General features: G+C 40.7%; 2 protein-coding genes across 4 annotated transcripts in view; one reads left to right on the top strand and one right to left on the bottom strand.

Annotated features, from left to right (window-relative positions):
* Positions 1-11,827, top strand: part of ACKR4 (atypical chemokine receptor 4) — a 92,918-nt gene extending 81,091 nt beyond the window's left edge. The window contains exons 2-4 of one of the 2 annotated variants that reach the window (XM_070238157.1): positions 4,668-5,389; positions 7,896-7,971; positions 11,169-11,827. In XM_070238157.1, the coding sequence (XP_070094258.1) occupies positions 5,219-5,389; positions 7,896-7,971; positions 11,169-11,248 (327 nt within the window). In that variant the 5' untranslated portion in view covers positions 4,668-5,218 and the 3' untranslated portion in view covers positions 11,249-11,827. The remainder of the gene's footprint in view (positions 1-4,667; positions 5,390-7,895; positions 7,972-11,168) is intronic. The other variant, XM_070238156.1, reaches the window with a different exon arrangement.
* Positions 1-19,162, bottom strand: part of ACAD11 (acyl-CoA dehydrogenase family member 11) — an 84,312-nt gene extending 65,150 nt beyond the window's left edge. Inside the window, exons 1-2 of one of the 2 annotated variants that reach the window (XM_014731869.3) lie at positions 18,962-19,162; positions 1,222-1,321 (exon numbers count right to left, since the gene is read on the bottom strand). In XM_014731869.3, coding sequence (XP_014587355.2) covers positions 1,222-1,321; positions 18,962-19,017 — 156 coding nt within the window. In that variant the 5' untranslated portion in view covers positions 19,018-19,162. Of the gene's footprint in view, positions 1-1,221; positions 1,322-18,862 lie in introns of both variants that reach the window. The other variant, XM_003363160.5, reaches the window with a different exon arrangement.
* Between the last annotated feature and the right edge of the window lie 394 nt (positions 19,163-19,556).

The following is a 19,556-nucleotide window of genomic DNA, read 5'->3' on the forward strand; positions in this document are numbered from 1 at the left end:
GGCATAAATCTCTAGGGATTCTCCTTCAGCCATGCCACACTGAGGCTTAATACAAGTTACCCAACTTTTTTGATCTTAGGCATTCAAGTTACTTCATGCTTCTGGGAATATGATATGGGGCCAAGAAAGTCAGAATCTGCCTTTTCCATTACTATGATATTAAGCCCACCCCTCAATGCCCTTTCTCATCTGGGCCTGGGAAGCATCTGTTATATATAATTATAATAGAACCCTAAATATGCATAGTGCCTTTAATGTTCTCCAGGACTTTAATTTCTGTCCTCTCCTATTCTCTTCTCTAAAAACCTACAGAATATCTGTTTTCTGAAAACAGACTCAATTTTTTTTTTTTCTTTTTGAGGAAGACTAGCCCTGAGCTAACTGCTGCCAATCTTCCTCTTTTTGCTGAGGAAGACGGCCCCAACAGACTCAATTTTTAACAAAAGTCTTTATAATTCTCACTAGGTCTAATATTTAGAGAATATTATAAAATGGTTGTTCAAATATTTCTTTTTATCACCAAAAGATCAGAGGATTTTTATAGCAAATATATTAAAATAATTCAGTGAGTAGATATTGTTATAAGCTATAATAACGTGCTTTTTAAAACATAATTTAGGGGCCGGCCCAGTGGCGGAGCGATTAAGTTTGCACGTTCTGCTTTGGCAGCCTGGGGTTCACCGCTTCAGACCCCGGGTGCAGACATGGCACTGCTTGTCAAGCCACGCTGTGGCAGGCATCCCACATATAAAGTAGAGGAAGATAGGCACAGATGTTAGCTCAGGGCCAGTCTTCCTCAGCAAAAAGAAGAGGATTGGCAGCAGATGTTAGCTCAGGGCTGATCTTCCTCAAGAAAAAATCAAAAACAAAAAGACAATTTAAATATATAACCAAAATACAAAACATCTATAAATGAGTAGCACAGAAAATATTCACTGGATAACTATTTCTAGCCAACTGTACAAGAAGGAATCAAATCCACAAAAGGACTTGATGGTGTTCAAGATTAATAGCCCAAAGATAGTTTTGGATTTCAATCTCAAATTCTTTTTAAAAACAAAAAGGGGGGATAAAATTCAAGTGAAATTTTTATCTAAGAAATAAAATGCATTTTCTATTATTTAATAATCATGACATGACTTTTAAAAGCAATTATTTTTGTGTGCATAAAATGCATTTCTTTGTCAACAAAGAATTCATCATTGCACTTGTACACCATACCTTATGTGCTTTAGGAAGAAGTGAGCCAGGTGGCTTTTTTCTGAGTACATATGCTTGAAAGCCCTTCTGGAGATAAAAGGTTGGGTTGGACTGTCCTGATCTAGGTAAGAGCAGGGAAAAGATCAATTACAAAGACACATTTTCCTTTTTCTCCAAATCCTACTGAAATGTCAGAAGAAACACAAAATGAAAATAAATCCATTTCAATGCCCTAAAGCCCAAAGGGGTGCTACCAGCCACTCAGAAGATGAGTTTTTGGATGATACAAAGCAGACGGTGACACAGTGGCAGCTGGAGAATCTACAATCTGCACAGGTAGAAGGGAAGACCTCACCCCCTGCTTGCAAATCATGAGTTTTATCAGAAGTACCCCTAGAACAATGCCTAGATCTAAGTAAAGAAAGGCTGGTGGAAGAGATTTTAGGTGATCAGTCAGAAAACTAATTAAAAGACGCTGGAACAGCTGGGTTAGTGTCCTCTCATCTGCAGTTGGAGAGAGAATCCCCACATGCATCACCAAGGTTAGCACACAAGTGCACTTTTCTACAATGGGAATTCTGATAAGAAAGGCCCTAGAGGGGCTGGCGTCGTGGCCGTGGCCGAGTGGTTAAGTTCGCGCGCTCCGCTGCAGGCGGCCCAGTGTTTCGTTGGTTCGAATCCTGGGCGCGGACATGGCACTGCTCATCAGACCACGCTGAGGCAGCGTCCCACATGCCACAACTAGAAGGACCCACAACGAAGAATACACAACTATGTCCCGGGGGGCGTTGGGGAGAAAAAGGAAAAAAATAAAATCTTTAAAAAAAAAAAAAAAAAAAAAAAAAAAGAAAGGCCCTAGAGAAGACATCCGGGCCAGGGAAATGAAACAGTGTCCCAGGTAACTCACAGTCACCACGGCACTGGCTTTCCCTGCCAGGTGAACAGAAATTCTCACGTGGCCTAAGGAAACACTCCAGTTAACAAAACTATTCAATCTACACCTTCATTTACAATATGGACAGTTTTAATATCCATGCCAATCTTCCTCCATTTTGTATGTGGGTTGCCGCCACAGCATGACCGTCAATGAGTGGTACAGGTCCACACCCAGGAACTGAACCCAGGCCGCTGAAGCAGAGCACACCAAACTGAACCACTAGGCCATGGGGCCGGCCCTAGAATTACACAACTTTTAAAGAATCCAACAGCATAAAAGAGAGGTCTTAAACTAAATACACAGAAGAATCAGTTCCTGAGGTAACAGGTAATAGGGGAAAGTAAAAAAAATATTTTTTTCCGAAATTTCTCCCTAGGCCTCCAGTTTCCATCAGCAAAGAACAAGAGTAGTCCAGATTGAATGCAGCAGCAGCTCCAGTGTCTCCATCTTTCTCCCACAAGCCAGACCCATCCTCTTTAGCTATCTTGTCTATCTATCGAAGCTAGCTATCCTATTCATCTATCAAAGCTAGCTATCCTATTCATCTATCGAAGCTAGGTATCCTACTTATCTATCGAAGAGCTCTGATCCCAGCACCATTTAATCCCATGTGGGTGCCTTTTAGGATAGGAAAGTGGAGATCCTTGCCAATGGTCGGAAATGGGCCACCTCATGTGTTGTCTGTCTTGACATGGGCCAATTTATCCGTGATGCTCCAAAGAGTCAAGTTGCAATGAACTTTACCAAAACATTTTTTTTGATGCCAAACGTCCGATTGTATGCATTTTTGATGATGCAGTCATATATGAGGCTCTGGCCTTTCATGATGGTAAATGACTCAGATGAAATATAAAACTAAAAACTTATCTTTGAGTTACCATATGACCCAGCAATCCACTCCTAGGTAGAGAACTGAAAACATGTTCACACAAAAACTTGTACAAGAATGTTCACAGCAGTACTATTCACAAGAGCCAAAAAGTGGAAACAACCCAAATGTCCACCAACAGATGAATGGATAAACAAAATGTGGTATAGCCATACAATGGAATATTACTGAGCCATAAAAGGAATGAAGTTCTGATACATGGTACAACAAGGATGGACTTCGAAAACATTATACTAAATGAAAAAAGCCAGCCACAAAAGGCCATATATTATATGGTTCCATGTCTATAAAATGTCCAGAATATGTAAATCTGTAGTGACAGAAACTAGACTAGTGGCTGCTAGGGGATGGGAAGAGGGGGGAATTGGGAGATAAGGATTTCTTTTTGGGGTGATGGAAGTGTTCTGGAATTAGTGGTGATGGTTGCACAACATTGTCAACATACTAAAAATGACTAAATTGTACACTTTAAAATAGTTAAAATTTTGAATTTTATTTAACATGAATTTTATCTCAAGCCTCCCCCCCTCCCCCCCCCCCCCCCCCCGCCAATCAAACTAAAAGCTTCTCCTCTGAGTGAGAATCTACCATGGTTCTAAAAAAGAACCCCCCCACAAAATGCAGAAGTCCACTCTGCGAAGATCATCACCAACACTGTGAACACAGTACTGGATAAATTTAAGCACTCCAAGTATCAGGCCACCATAGAGTCTGGAACCCATTGATGGTAGCAATATAAGAATCATCAATGAGCCAATGGTCATAACTATTGTTTAGAACTTGGACAAGACATTTGGTGCTAAGAGGTGGTACTTTTGATTTGTCCAAGCTTAACTAACAAGGATGGAACTTTTGCATTTAAGTGTGCCGTTAGGAACACTTGCTTGTTTGGAGAAGACTTTGACTAGACAATCGATCTTACAAGACTCTAACAGGCCACTCTCAGCACTGGTTCACTTGGAAACATACAAAGACAGGAAATACAGTATGTCAGCAGGGCAGAATCAGGTGAGTGTCTTCAGTGGAGTCCTCACAGTAATCCATGTAGCAGTCTAGAATCTACTGTATGACATCTGTTTCCCTTTGGGGACAACTCAGGTTCCAAGGAATGAGACCACAATGATCTCGAGAGTGAGTATGAGTGCCCCTGTGTCTTAGAAGCCTCATCCTCCACAGAAGCCATTATCTCTAGTAGCAATTCTCTGGGCACAGCTTCCAGGGTCCCAGCAAGGGACCTGATCAGTTGTAAGAACTCACTACACTTAGGCAAGTCCAAAGTATCCCACCAGATACTTATAGTTCATTTACAGGCCTGTCAGTTCAGATGCAGTTTATCAATTAGATGTTATTTTTACTATAAGTAATGTTGCCTGGAAACACGGTTGACATGCCACCTTTACCAAGTTTCCAGAGTAACAGAGTAGAAAGTTAATTTAATTTGTCCACAGAGAAGGAGAACAGAGTTTTTAACCCTTTATTTACATCATGCTAGACAAATCTCAGACCCATGACATCATCCTAGCGGGTGGCTCTATCTGCATCTCCAAGCTTAGAAACTTAGAAATTCCTACAGGATTTTTTCAACAGGAAGAAACTGAAAAAAAGCATTAATCCTGATAAGGATGTTACTTGTGTTTGCAGGTATGTTGGCAGCCATCTTGTCCCTTGTCCAGAGATAAATTTGAAAATATTCAGGATTTACTGCTCTTTGACATCACTCCTTTTCCTTTGGTATTGAAACCACTGGTGGAGTCACAGCTATTCTGATCAAGTGCAATAGCACAACAGTTCATACAAAGCAGACTTAGACCGTCACCATCTACTCTACAATCAGCTTGGTGTGCTCATTGGGGTTTATGAAACTGAGTGAGCAATGATAAAGGATAACAACTTGCCAAATTTGAACTCACAGGCATCCCTCCTGCACCCTTTGGATTTCCACAAATTGAAGTAACTTTTGATATTTATGCCAATAGCATCTCAAATGTATTTGCTACAGATAAGAAATCAAGAAAAGAGAAGAAGATTAAAAAACTAATGTCGTAGTGTTTGAGCATGGAAAACACTGAGTATATGGTCCAAGAGGCTTAAAGGTACACAGCTGGAGATGACAAGCAGAGGGGCAAAATAGCCCCTAAGAACTTGCATCAATCCTATGTTTTCAACAATAAGGCCACAGTGGAAGATGAGACATGTTGAAGAGAATCAAAGATGAAGTCAAACAGAAGATTCTTAAGAAATGCAATAGAATCATTGAATGGCTGGCCAAGAATCAGATTACTAAGAAGGAACAATTTAACTTCAGCAGAAAGAGCTGGAGACAGTCTGAAACCCCAGCATTATCACAGTGTACCAGAGAGCAGGTACGATGCTAGGTGCTTTACTGGGGGCTCCCTGGGAGTGATGGCTTGCCTCTCTATAGGTGCCTCTTCTGGAACCATGACTGCAGAAATAGGCCAAGCTGACCAAAACACAAGATAGCACATTCCACAGAATCATGAAGTTTGAAGGACCCTAATTTGTAGGAAGTCAGTTCAGTAATAGTTTTAAAAAATCATATTTGAGCTGCTATTGAATATATTACTAGACATTTGAATACTTGAATATAGACAGGGAAAGAGGATATTACAGGTTCACTTTATCCGTATGATAAATAAGTGGAAAGTGCTATTCGTGTCAGAGAACAAAGCTATTTTTAAATTGGCATTATTTGAAAAAAAAAAAAAAAAAGCCCAGAGCACTTAGTGTAAGACTGCCCCTCCCCAGTTCCAAACACCTACCCCTTCCTATTTCCCATCACTCACAGCACTGCTGTCTTGAGACCACCAGGATTAGTCTCATTATGCTCTTTATCCCTGTTTATCAACAAAAGAAGTCCCAGATTCCCATGTCACCACTTGTCTAGTGCATTCTAGACCCATAAGGCTCTGCATAGTCCCTATTTTGTCTTGTTCTCTCATGCCATCCCCCACCACCCCAGCTCCTGACACCTTTCTACTGTGCCCCTGGAGCTCTCTTTTTCAATAGCATCATCACATACAGCTTCAATCTTCTCTCTGAATGGACCCTCTACCTCTTTACTCTAACTAGAACCTGAATGTTCCATAAGGGCCCTATTTCTTCTGTAGGCCTCTTAAGTGGTAGATGTTTTCCCCACATCACTCATCCAGTGGACTTGGAGATGGAGTCTGTGTCCTTCTTGATACTCACTATCACTTCCACACTCTTTGCCCTCTGTCCTGTCTAAACCCCTCTCTCTCAACTTTGAATTTCATGTAACGAGACTCTACCACCCTCCACCCTTTCTTGTTGCAGTCACCTACCAACTTAGATCACTCCCTCTCATTGCCTAAGGATTTTAGCTTGATTCACTCTTATTAACACTACTCTATCCTAATTATTAATGATTTCAAAATCCACACAGATGTTCATTCTAACAGTGAGGCCTGTCGGTTCCTTGAATTCTTCTCCTCCAGTGATTTTTCTTTTACCCTAACTCAGTCACTCATTCTGAGGGACACACCCTATACCTTATCAATATTAACAACTCAAGCACTACAAAATCCTGCTGTTTAAGTATTTCTATCTCTGAGCATAATCTCCTATCTTTCCACTCACACCCCCTAGTACCTCAATCTCAACAATCCTTCAATCTTAGGACCTACCATCCATTGATCACACTACCCTTTCACTGTCCTTCAGCTTCCCCCTCCTCTCACTATGTCCTTCCTTAATTAGCTGAAATTTGATGATCAATTACTTAACCACTCCCTTGAATACATCTTTAATACACTTGCCCTCTCTCACTTCACATTATTTGCTTGGCTTCCCCTATCCTAGTTAAATCCAACTCTTTCTCTACACTCATATAACTGAATGTAGCTGGAGAAAGAAACACACAGCCATTGAGTATTGTTTTACGTCAGGTCTCCTAGAAGCAGATCCTGAGGGAAAGATCTGTGTGCCAGTGACTTATTAAGGAAACGCTGGGAAACCAATAAGGAATTGGAAGAAGCAGGTCAGGAAAAGGCAGAAATTCAAGCAAGGGTATGATCTGAGACAAAGTTCCTTAGGGGGTAGTTTCAGCCTGATTTCACAGTGGGGAAGGGACTCTGAAGTGTAAGTTATACCTGAGAGTTGTCTTATCTCCAAAGCAAGAATGATGAGGATTTCATACTCCTGAACCCAACAGTCATTGGTTGAGGGCCATCTTGGGCACTACAACATTCAGGGCAAAGGAAGTTCCAGTAGCCCAAGGGTGGTCCAAAAAAGAGCCATACGTGCTGGCTATTGGAAGCAAAAGCCACCAAACCAGGGTATGCATAGAAACAGTAAAAAAGGATCAAAGAGAATCTGAGGAAAGTATCAATAATATCTACTAAAATAACTGATGCAGGGTCGGTGAGCCAAGGAGTCGAAAGAAAGATTTCTCAGACTCTCAAGGTCTGGTAGTGATGAGGACCAAGGCTGAACCAGGGAGAGAAGGCGAAGGCGTCCTGGCCTACATACCAATCCATATCATCCTCCGGGAAGTAGAGGATGTCCTGATCTGATTCAACCTGACTCGTATTCAAAGTTATAGGACAACCTGATAACCAGACCCCACCTGCACTAGGACCATTTTAACAACATTTTTACATAATCCTTCCTTTGTCTTATAAAGAAATAACTCACATACCTATGCCTTATAAGTTTAACCCTAACCCTCAACCCATTGCAGCTCTTCACTGCCCATGGGTCCTGTCTCCATGCTGCAGCTCTTTGCTGCCCATGGGTCCTGTCCCCATGCAACTCCATGCTATTCTCTGAATAAAGGAGCACTACTGCCAGACCTTGAGAGTCCGAGAAATCTTTCTTTTGACTCCTCAGCTCACCGAGCCTGCATCATTTCTTCTGGTGGCCCATATGGGGATCTTGCTTCATCGGCTTGTGAACTTAAGTTCTGGTAAGTGCCCTTTTCTTCCTTGTGCCTTTCTTTTTTTCAAGGATGGATCTAAATTCACTTCTCCATAGGGAACTTTCTTGGACAGCTGTATGAATCCACATTTCCTGCCCATGGCTACTCTATGAGGCAAACCATGGCATTCAGCCTGAAGAGAATCAGTACCTTAAGCCTGAGGGTGATGAAGAATGAATTAACTCATTCCTTCCTGTCTCTAACATATAAATTTTACATGGGCATGAGTCAACCACTTAAGTCATTAGGACAGTCACCAATCTCCAAGACTCCTATGGCAGGTTTCTTTTCCTAAGGCTGCATTGTTATCCCTCCCTATGGCTCCTGACCACACTCTGAACTGTGGGAAAGTCCCAATCAGGACTCTGGTTCAAGGAAAGTACCAAACGCTAACTTTTGGTTGAGTATGGGAACCCCTTCTTGGGAGAATAGCTCCAGGACGCAATGGGGTAGAATGTCCCCAAGACTGGCGGAAAATTCTTCACTGTTTTTCTCTATTCTTCTATCTCTGGGACCATTCACTAGGCACCTATTACTGCTGGGCATAATAGAGAAGGTATACAAGGGATGCAATGCAGGGGCATGCCCCATCACCCCTTGCTATATAAACCCCAGAGGAGGAACTATGGGTAGGACACTGTTGTAGGTTCAGGGGGGATTTTCAAGGTAATAGACCCTTTTAGTTTGTCTCTCTTAAAGTTACAGTGGCCATTTTGGTCTCCTTTTGAGCCTTGCAACTGAGAAACAGAGAAATCTTCAAAGAGTCAAAGGCTCCACCCTTGGGAGTCCCCACTCTGGTTTCTGGGCCTGATCACCCTGGCGACCCCACATGTGGCACCCTCTCTTGGTGGTTGACTCATTGAGTATTTTAGGCACCTACTGAGTCAGTTATGAGGATAGGAGACCTATGATTTATTCTGTGAACTGTCCTGCTGGGGTTGTGTACCCCAGCACAGGAATCGTTGTGTAACCCTTATCTTGATACCCCTCAGGAAGAGGCCATGAGGGTGAGGCCTGATCTCTTCTCCTTTGTCTGTCTCATTCATCACCTCCTCTATTGTCACCAAGTCGAGGTTAAGTTCAGGCTGGACCTGAGCAGAACCTGGACCTTCTGTAAAATTGAAAACTTGAAAACCTTTCGCCAGAGACTTAACTCCCAACCCTGGCACTGGGAGCCCCAGACCCCTGCCCACTCCAGGCCTTTGCCGCCTGCTTCCCTGGCTTGCTTTGTGCTGGCTCAGGGACTAAGTGCCCCGGCTGAGCAGGACTTGACTAAATCTTATAACTATATTGACAGCCGCAGTCAGGCTCTGCACTGTTCTCTAGCCCACCGTCAGTTGGATACTGGCTTTACTGCCATGGGGAGTGCCCCAAGCATCCCAGAGACTCACCTCTTGAGTGCATTTTAATTAACTGGAAACACTTTCAATTGGATGGGGTATGCCCCAGAAACTCCACCTTTGAGAAAACCTGAGGAGTTTCTCTGTGCCTTTGTGATGCAGTTGGACAGGCAGATCAACCTATAATGTCATTTGAGTTACAACCCAGTTTCTGAGAAACCAAGAGCAACTGTCCTTGGAAAATACTTGTAAGTCTGGAAAAGCAGCTCTAGAGGTGGTTCAGGTTCCACCCCTTTCCATGATCTCAAAGAGCTTGCAAATCCTTTGGGGACTATCTAGCCCATCACTAATTCCTAAGACCGAGGGGAAAAAAAGGAAAAAATGGCCATAAGCCCTTGCCAAAAAATCTAGCATCCTAAGTGTCTTCTCCACAAATATTGGTAAAAAAGCTTAAAACAAAATTTGGATTCATAACTAAGGAGCTTTATATTACTGTACCTGATTCATGGCAGTAATTTAAAAAAAATAGCTGTAGAGATTCTGTATGTGTGTCTATGTACATTATATGTGTGTGGTATTGTACCTCCAACGGTATGAGCAAAACTAAGAGCTCTAATTGCCTTAAAGTAATCCCTTACATTAATTCTAAATGTAGCAGAAATTAACCCAATGTCTTTCAAGTTAATGTGATGTGAATTAACCTTTGGTAATGAAAGCTTAAGTTTGTTCATTTGATTGAAATAGTCTTGTCCTCAGAGTTGTCAGTATTTGGATATGATGCAGGCACGCAGCCTGAGTTTACTAGTCAAATAAGCTCATGTTTTTTGTTAGAAATTCATCAGCAAAATAGCTTTAAATGATGGCTAATTTTGTCTAATGTCTCATGAAGTTTTCGTGGGTAATATGAACATAATTGTTGGAAACAAACGATTTAGATAGAAGAAAACGGATAAGAGTTTGTGGGCACAATAACTGTTTTATGGTCTGAACTTTTGGCTTGCTCTAAGTCTACCTAAAAGACAGAAAATCTGTGTTTTGCTAAAATAATTTCCTATATTCAGAAAGAAAGAGGTCTCTCTGAAGATTTTTTGACTGTTTTAATTGCTCTTGACTGTTTCTGATGCCACTTTGAATATATACTTGAGCAGTGTTTTGCAGTGAGTGTCATTTCCTATTTGAAAAAAGTGCTTTAAAATCTTTTGATTTTTTTTTTTTAAGATTTTATTTTTTCCTTTTTCTCCCCAAAGCCCCCTGGTACATAGTTGTATATTCTTCGTTGTGGGTCCTTCTAGTTGTGGCATGTGGGACGCTGCCTCATCGTGGTTTGATGAGCAGTGCCATGTCCGTGCCCAGGATTCGAACCAACGAAACACTGGGCCACCTGCAGTGGAGCGCGCGAACCCAACCACTTGGCCATGGGGCCAGCCCCAAATCTGTTGATATTTTTGACACAAGCTTCTCCCTTGAAAAAAAAATTCAAATCCTGAATAAAGGCTTTCTTTTGACCTAGAAGAAGGAAGAGGATTTCTATCAGGATTTTCAGAAGGCCCCTGAGACTTCTCAAAGAAATTTGCTCTCTCTTCCTATAAGGAGGAAAATACTAAACTAATTAGGCTTATTTTGTCTATTAAACTACATGGGAAGCATTGCTAAATAAGTGATGATAAACTTTCCTAGGTGGTATTATATGGGTGGATGCTATTGACATAAATGTTTTAAAATTACGTAACTGCTAAAATTCTGATTGTCAGCCATAATTCCAGTTATTATCTTGGATTGTTGTACGTCACAGAAGTAGCCAACTTTCTTTGTCAATTGCTCTTTTGAGTCTTTTGTCATTTGCAGATAGTTGCTGTTTTACTCTGATGCTGTTTGATTTTGCAAATATGTTTCATCTTCAGAAAACTTCATGGAAACAATTCTGACACAGGATTCTAAACTACAGGTTTCTGATAAACTTTCAAATTGTAAAACTGAACTGGATAAGAAATTACAGAATTCTAATGGAGAAACTGATGACCTCATAAAACTGCTAACAGAAGATTAAGATCAAGAAATCGATTATACAGGACTGTATGAACTGATGAGGATTATAATTTTTATAACTTTTGTTTGAAATATTGTTGAGTTTTTGATGTTTTGTTTTGTTTTCTCAGATTTAAGGAAAGCTTTTTCTCTTATGCCAACTATGACTTATAGCAATTTGGTGAAATTACACCTTTGTGAGCAGAACTGAAACATTTATGCTTTTTCCCTACCTGATCCCTCCAGAATATGGCAACTCTTTGTGAGTGAGTATGGTTATTTTGTGGTAATATAGTTATTTGCATATGTTCAATAAGAATCTGTTCTCCTTATAACAGGACACATTTGGAAACATTGTTTATATTACCAAGGCTTTGACTGGAACATCATATTTGAGAGAAACATAGAGGCTCAGATATGACAATACCTCCTTTGAGGAATAAGGTTGACTTTCTGGAATAAAGCCTTTTGGAAATATTTGCCTGGTACCTTGTTTACAGAGATTCCAGCAATCTTACATGGTAAGTAAGGAAGCTCACTTATCTGGCAGGTGCAAGGAACCTCAAAATATTTGGGGGGACCTCAAGAAGAGAGGAGTCCACCCAAATCTGTAGGTACTGAAGGCAAAGTCTGATGGCAAGTTCTTGGCTGGGCTTTTCTGGCCTCAAGAGGTTTTTAAAGTTCAATCTGAGATTCCTCATAAAAAATTCCAGCAAAACAGATTTAAGAGAGCCTATACAATCAATTGCTATTCTTGCTGCACTTATATAAATAATTGGACCAAGTTTTATTGAAGCTAAACTTATTTTGCAAACCAGTTAATCTTAATTTGACTATCTTTTGTAAAAATGAGGGTGATTTTAGAGAGAAAAATTGTTTCAGTAGAAGCTATAGTACACATTCATGGATATTAGATTCTAGCTCTTCTCTTCTACAAGACTCATCTATTACTAATCATAATGTCTCCTTGTGGCCATCCATCTCTGATACCTGGGAGGTCCTCGGCTACAATTAAACCTTTTCCTTCAACTCTACTGCCCAAATACTAACTAAATTTGCCTTGTCACAGGTGGATCATAAACAATAGTTCCAAAGGTAAAGTCACCAACCCATCAATACACAGGATGGACTATATCAAATTTGGGACAAATATATTTGGCTCACTCCTACTAGTGGTCAACTCAGGCAAAAGGCCACCCTATGTTGGGAACAAACCAATCAAACTTGTGATACATGGTCTAATAGCACCTGACCTATGGGACAAATTCCCCATTATAAGTATTCTCATATCATAGCCTTAAGAAATACTGATTTGGGACTGACTGGGATAGACGGCCCAGCATACATTGGTTAGCCCCTAACAGCACTCAATGGTTATGTGGCTGCAACTTACAGCCTTCGCTGCCACCTGGAAGGATTGGATGATGCACCCTAGGCTTCATCTGGATGCAAGGTAGAACTACATTTACTATATCTCTTCCTGCTAACCTACCCATCCTCTAACAATGCTGGACCCGTTCTGTCTTCCACTGGTATGATCACCTTGCCTTAATTTTCCTTCCCCAATTAGGAACCAAAAATTTTATCTGGCACATGGAAGCCCCAGACAAGTTTCCTGATATGAGTTACCAAATTAAATCCATGTCTGACCCTACTCTATTCCTAAATGATTGGTTGGACTCCTGGTCAGGTCCAGGTCTCTGGACTACTATCAAAGCTTTATTCATTGGGTTAATCATATTGCTTGTATTGCTTATTATAATTTGTTGTCTATTTTGTTGTTTGTCTTCCACATGTCAGCAAAGTTTCACCTCCTGGACCACTTCTCATCAAATGATTCTCTCATATCCAGAGGATCTGTATACCTTGTCATCCTCTGGGCAGTATAGGATGTCCTGACCTGATTTGTATCCAAAGTTATAGGACTACCCGATAACCAGACCCCACCTGCACTGGGACCATTTTAATGACTTTTTAATATAACCTTTCCTTTGTCTTGTAGAGAAATAACTCACATACCTATGCCTTATAAGTTTAGCCCTAACCCTCAACCCGTTGCAGCTCTTCGCTGCCCATGGGTCCTGTCCCATGCAACTCCATGCTATTCTCTGAATAAAGGAGCACTACTACCAGACCTTGAGAGTCCAAGAAATGTTTCTTTTGACTCCTCAGCTCGCCGAGCCTGCATCAGTAGTAGTGCTCTTTTATTCAGAGAATAGCATGGGGATGGGACCCATGGGCAGTGAAGTGCTGCAGCATGAGGACAGGACCCATGGCCGTGAAGAGCTGCAACGTGTTGAGGGGAGGGCTAAATTTATAAGGCATAAGTATGTGAACTATTTCTTACTAGACAAAGGAAAGATCATGTAAAAAAATCGTTAAAATGATATCAGGGGAGGTGGGGTCTTGTTATCATGTGGTCATATTAACTTTAGATACGAATCAGGTCAGGACATCCTATACTTCCCAGAGGATAATATAGATCGGTATGTAGGCCAGGACACCTTGGGCTTCTTTCCCTGGGGCAGCCTTGATCCACATCATAACTATTCTTGTTTCAAATTCATGACCATGAACCTCAAAGTGAATCCTGCCTGGCAATCATAATATATTTCCTTAGCCTGTTTATTCTCCCATGCTCTTAGATGACTGTTTCACAATTTCTCCTCTCTTCAAATCTCCAACACCTTTTCCTCCATCTTCACACTCAGCTGATTACCTAGCTTCTGATTTCACTGAAAAAATAAGAGCAATCAGATGAGAACTTCCACAAGCTTACACTACCATATCTACTGCCTGCAAGCATTTGTACCCAGATACTGTGTCTTCCTGCAGAGTCTAGAAGAATCTTCACATCCCTGTCTAAGGACAAGCCCTTCTGTAGTGAACTAGATCCCAGCCTACTCGAGGACTTCATTCCAGCCCTCTCTCCTGCACAAATTTTTCTCTGTCTTCTGGATCACTGCCATTAGCATACAAACATGCTGCTATTTTATTTTTCAAAGACTTCTCTTGACCTCACCTCCCCCTCTACTTAAAACATTTATATTCCCCTTTGTTGAAAAACTCCAGAGTTGTTTATACTCCCTGCTCCAGTTCTTCTCCTATCTTCTCTTAAATCCATTTCAATCAAGCTTCATTCCTATCTTTTCACTGAAACTACTTTTTCAAGGTCACTAATATTGCTATGGTATCAAGCCATGGTTTTCCCCTACCTCTCTGGCCACCCCTCAGACTTCTTTGCAGGTTTCTCCTTAATTCTTCAACTTCTTACTATTGGGGTGCCTCAGACTAAGTTTGTAGACCTCCTCTTTCTTTATATAGACTCATTTTCTAGGTAAGTTCTATGATCTCATGGCTTTAAATACCTTCCTATGTCAAGGACTTCCAAATGTATATGTCTAGTCCAGACCTCTGCCCTGAACTCCAGACTCAGATAGCCAACTGCTTACCATGTACATCCACTTGGATGTCTAAAAGGCATCTTGAAACTTAAGTCCCAAAACTAGAGTTCCTGATATTTCCTCTACAGATCTGCTTCTCTACAGACATCTCTATTTCATTTCATGGTAACTCCATACTCCAGTTACCAAGACAAAAATGGAATACTATTTTTCTCTTCTCTTCTTTTTCTTTCACACCCCACATGTGATCAGTCAGTAAATTCTTCAAAAATAAACCCATAATATGACCACTTTGCACCTATTCTACACTACCATCCTGGTCCATGCCACTAATACCTCTCCACTGGATTACTGTAATATACTCCAAACTGGTCTCCTTGTCTCTGCTCCCTTCAATCAAACACAACAGGCAAAGAGATTGTTAAAAAAAGACAATCACGTCCCTCCTTCCCCCAAACCCCTAATCTCTCCCCATCTCAACTCAAAGTAAAGGCCAAGGTCCTTCTTATGGCCAAGAGGGCCCCCCTGTTGCCCTTGCTTATTCTATTCCAGGCACACTGGCTTGTATTCCCTCAACACACTGGGCATACTCCACCTTCAGAGCATTTGCACTTGCTGTTTCCTCTGCCTGGAACACTCTGCCCCCAGATAGTAACATGGCTCACATCCTCATCTCCTTCAAGTCTTTGCTGAATGCCAACGTCTCAAGGAGGCCTTCCTGCTCCCTCCCCCAAAACATTTCCTATTCTCCTTTATTTCTCTCCATAACACATATCACCTTCTCCTAAACTGTAATATTTAGAAGGTGATTTTATTTATTTTCTGTCTTCTCCAAATAGAATGGAAGTTCCAAGAAGGCAAGACTTTTTGTTCGTCATATCCCCAGTGTTTGGAACAGTGCCAGGCACATATTAGGCACTTAGCAGCAAATCATAGGTTTTGTCGTATCAAACTATATAATGCTTTCATTATTGTTTAATTCTAAATATTTTGTATTTCCAAGATGATTTAATTTTTGCAAATTCTAAAAATAAATTCTGCATAGATAAAAATGAATATTTAAAAAATTTGTAAAGCATAAAGAATAATGCACTAAACACCAATGTTCTCACTACCCAGAGAAATGATCATATCTCTGAAGCCCTCTGTGTGCGCCTCCCCTCAGAGTAACTACTGTCCTGATTTTTAAATTTATCATTCCCTTGAAGTTTATCTCCATAACAATATATTGCTTATTTGTCCATTTTTTGATTCTGTGTTGTCGTGTACTGCTGCAGCTGAGTCATTTTCACTGCCGTATGGTATTCCATCATATGAATATACTACAATTTATTTATCCATTCTACTATTGATGAACATTGTGTTATTTCCTCTATTTTTGCTATTCCAAACAGTGCAATGAACACTTTTATAGATTATCCCTTGATACCCTAGTACATGAATTTCTCAAGAGTATACACCTAGGAATAGAATTGCTGTGTCATGGGGTATGTATATCTTCCAATCTCCATCTTTACATGATCATGCCAAATTGTTTTCTAAGGTAGTTATACCAATTACTAATTCACACCCATACCAATAGTGGATATGAGTCCCTATTGCCCTATATCCTGACCAATGCTTGATATCGTCAGATTTTTTTTAAAAAGTCAATATGGTGGTGTGAAATGGTATCCTGTCATTTTAATTTGCATTTCCCCAATTAATACCATGTAATGAGGTTGAGCATCTTCAAGTCTTTTGCCCATTTTTCTCTTGGGCTATTGTACTTCTTTGTATATTCTGGATATTAATCTTTTATCCATTATATACATCGCAAATATTTTCTTTTGTAGTTTCACTTTCTTTACGGAATCTTTCAGTGAAAATTTATCAATCATTTCATTTATGGTTTGTGCTTGTCTTTTTAAAGATTTTCTTCTCTACTCCAAAGTCATAAACATCATTTCCTACATGTCTTCCAAAGGTTTATAGTTTTGTGTTTAACATTCAAGTCTGTAATTCACCTGGAAATGCATGAGGTAGAGTAAGGAAAGGGTCTAATTTCAATTTTTTCATACAGATAACAATTATCCCTGTATAACTTATTGAAAAGTCCTTCTTCCCCTCCCCGCCCCCCAACCACTGATTCTCAGTGCCAGCACTGTTACATATTAAAGTTCTATAATACGCGGGTCTTTCTGTGGGCTCTCTCTTGTATTTGTCTGTCTGTCTCTGTGCTAATATCACGCCATATTAATTCTAATTTCCTACTTTGGTTCTTCTTTAAGAGTGTTTCTGCTGTTCTTAGCCCTTTGCTCTTGCACATAAAATTTAGGAGTAATTTTTCAAATTAGAGAAAAAATTAAGATTTTGATTGCCATTGCAGCGAATCTATAGATAAGTCAGGGAAAAAAAGAAATTTACAACATTGAATTTTCCTATTTATGAATATGGCGTCTCTCAATTTATTCAATTCTTTTTAAAGTCCTAACAGTTTTATAATTTTCTTTACAAAGGTCTTGCACATATTTTATTAGATTAATGTTTAGGCAATTTATATTTCTGATGTTCTTATTAACTATATCTTTCTGAAAATTACATTTTAACTGGTGCTAAAGTACAGAAATGCAATTGATTTTTGCATACTGAACTTTGATAAACTCTATTATTATCTGTAGATCATTGGCTCTTTAATCCATGAATCAGTTAGTTTCTAAACATGTATTTGCTAGCTGCCTTTCTTCTGTTGATTTCTAAACTTTCCACATTTATATTCTGAAAAAAATTTTTTTCTAATGATTGACACTTTAGAATTCTTGAAACTTCCTTTGTGGTCTATTATGTCTTCAATTTTCATAAACTTTTTCATATGTCCTGGAAATAAATGTGTATTCTCTGTGGGATAGTTCCATACATATATATACTATTTATGCCACAACTAATTCCATTTATCAAGCACAATCCTGGTTTATTTAACATTCTACTTAATTCAGAATTAAGTATCTTTCACTTAGATAATTCTCCAACAAACGTAGGAAATAAATATGACTATCTCCATTTTGCAAAGGGAGGACTCAGTGCTCAAACGGCTTAAGTAACTTGTCCCAGATTTCCACAGCAAGTGCAATAGTTGAAATGTGAACTTTGATTGATTGTGGTTTGTTACAACACAAAGCTTCTAGGCTAGAAACCTCAGCTATTTTTTATCTCAATTTCCTTCTCCTTAATCCTCCAACATCTATTGGGACACAGGCCTTTTAATTCTACACCCCCAAATTCTCTATGATCCATCTCCTTTACCACTATTTTTATTTTCACCGAAATCAGTAGTCAAGGAATATAAATTATCAGGATTACTCAGAACCGGCACTTATTTACTACAGATTAGGAAACTAGCTCTCAGAGAGTTTACATAACGTATTTAAATTCCTATTAAGTGGCAAATCTGATCTTCTGGAAGCCAGGACTGTTTCTACAGCTCTGTGTTTATCAAAATACTATTCTTATCATAAAGTTTATTTTTCAATTTATTTTCTATTATAAAGTATCAGATTAGAGCCAAATTCACGATAGGGTACAGTTCTCAGGATCGTCATCCAGTTCCATTCCCTCACTTCAAAAAGAACTAAAACCTAAAGTGGTTCTGTGATTTAATAAATGGAAGATCTACAATTAGAATTGATTCCCCAGCTTATGCCATTAATTCGGCCTCAGAGAATACGCCAAATGTAAGGAATAACATCTGCGTCGCAGAAAAAAGTTCTAACGGCTATAGGACAAAAGTTGAGGGAAGGCCTCTTTATGTCCCACAGAGCTTCCAACCTTAATTGCCTCGGTGAATCCTTGAGGTACGTAATCGCATCCTTTAAAAAAGATTCTTTCTCATAGTCGGAATCGTGAATGTTACCGTGCTTCCACTATGGCCCTAGAATTGGCGACCGGGGATGTCAGCTCCCGCCTGCAGAGTGCGCCGTTATTGCAGGAAAAGAAACCCAGACCGGAGAAACTGGGAACCCACCCAGGGACAAAGGAAAAAAAGCACAAGGCTGGGAACCCACCCAGGGACAAAGGAAAAAAAGCACAAGGCACTTATTTGTTTCTGCTGGAAGAGAAGGCTGGCCTCGATACCTGTACTGGGCAACGGTCAACTTGGCCTCGGGCTCGGCCCCGGCCCGGAAGCCGGGCAGGTGCTTGTTTAGGTAGTTCTCCAGGGACCTACAGTCGAACTTGTGCTGAGACAGCACTTCAATCGTCTCGGGCTCCCGCGCAACATCCGTCTCCATCACTGCCGCTGCCCCTCAGGCCGCAGAAACTAGGGCTCTTCAGAGCTCAGACACCTCTGGCCGGGGGACAGCCACTCTCTGTAACGCCCCGGGCTGAGGCTGAGACACGCCCAGGCGGAGGCGGTCCGGGCGGCTCCAGCCAATCACAAGTCCCCAGGCGCAGTTGCTAACCAGCCGAATCCGTATTTGGCATACGGAAATACCAAAAGGGCATCGGGTGTGTTCGGATTTAAACTTTTCAGTCAGCCTCGGAGTTGCAGGCCTCAGTTTTAAAGAACGCAGAGCCACGTTAGTCTCTTCGGGCAAATAAGAACACAGAGACCTTTTCCACCTCCAAATTTAACGCGCCGACAGGCGGAAGACCTAGCGGGTCCGGTTCAGAAAAGAGCCCGCCGTGCCCACGAGCCCGGGAATAAAAGATCCTGGCGTTTCTCCTGGCCGCCCGGTAGGAAAGGCAGCATCGCAGGCTGCCAGCTCCGGACAGTTATGTCACTTAGGACCGGGCGAAGAAGGAAGCTCAGAGGGGGGGGGTTTTCCTG

Source organism: Equus caballus, chromosome 16 (assembly GCF_041296265.1).
Source record: "Equus caballus isolate H_3958 breed thoroughbred chromosome 16, TB-T2T, whole genome shotgun sequence".
In the NCBI taxonomy this organism is placed as follows: domain Eukaryota; kingdom Metazoa; phylum Chordata; class Mammalia; order Perissodactyla; family Equidae; genus Equus; species Equus caballus.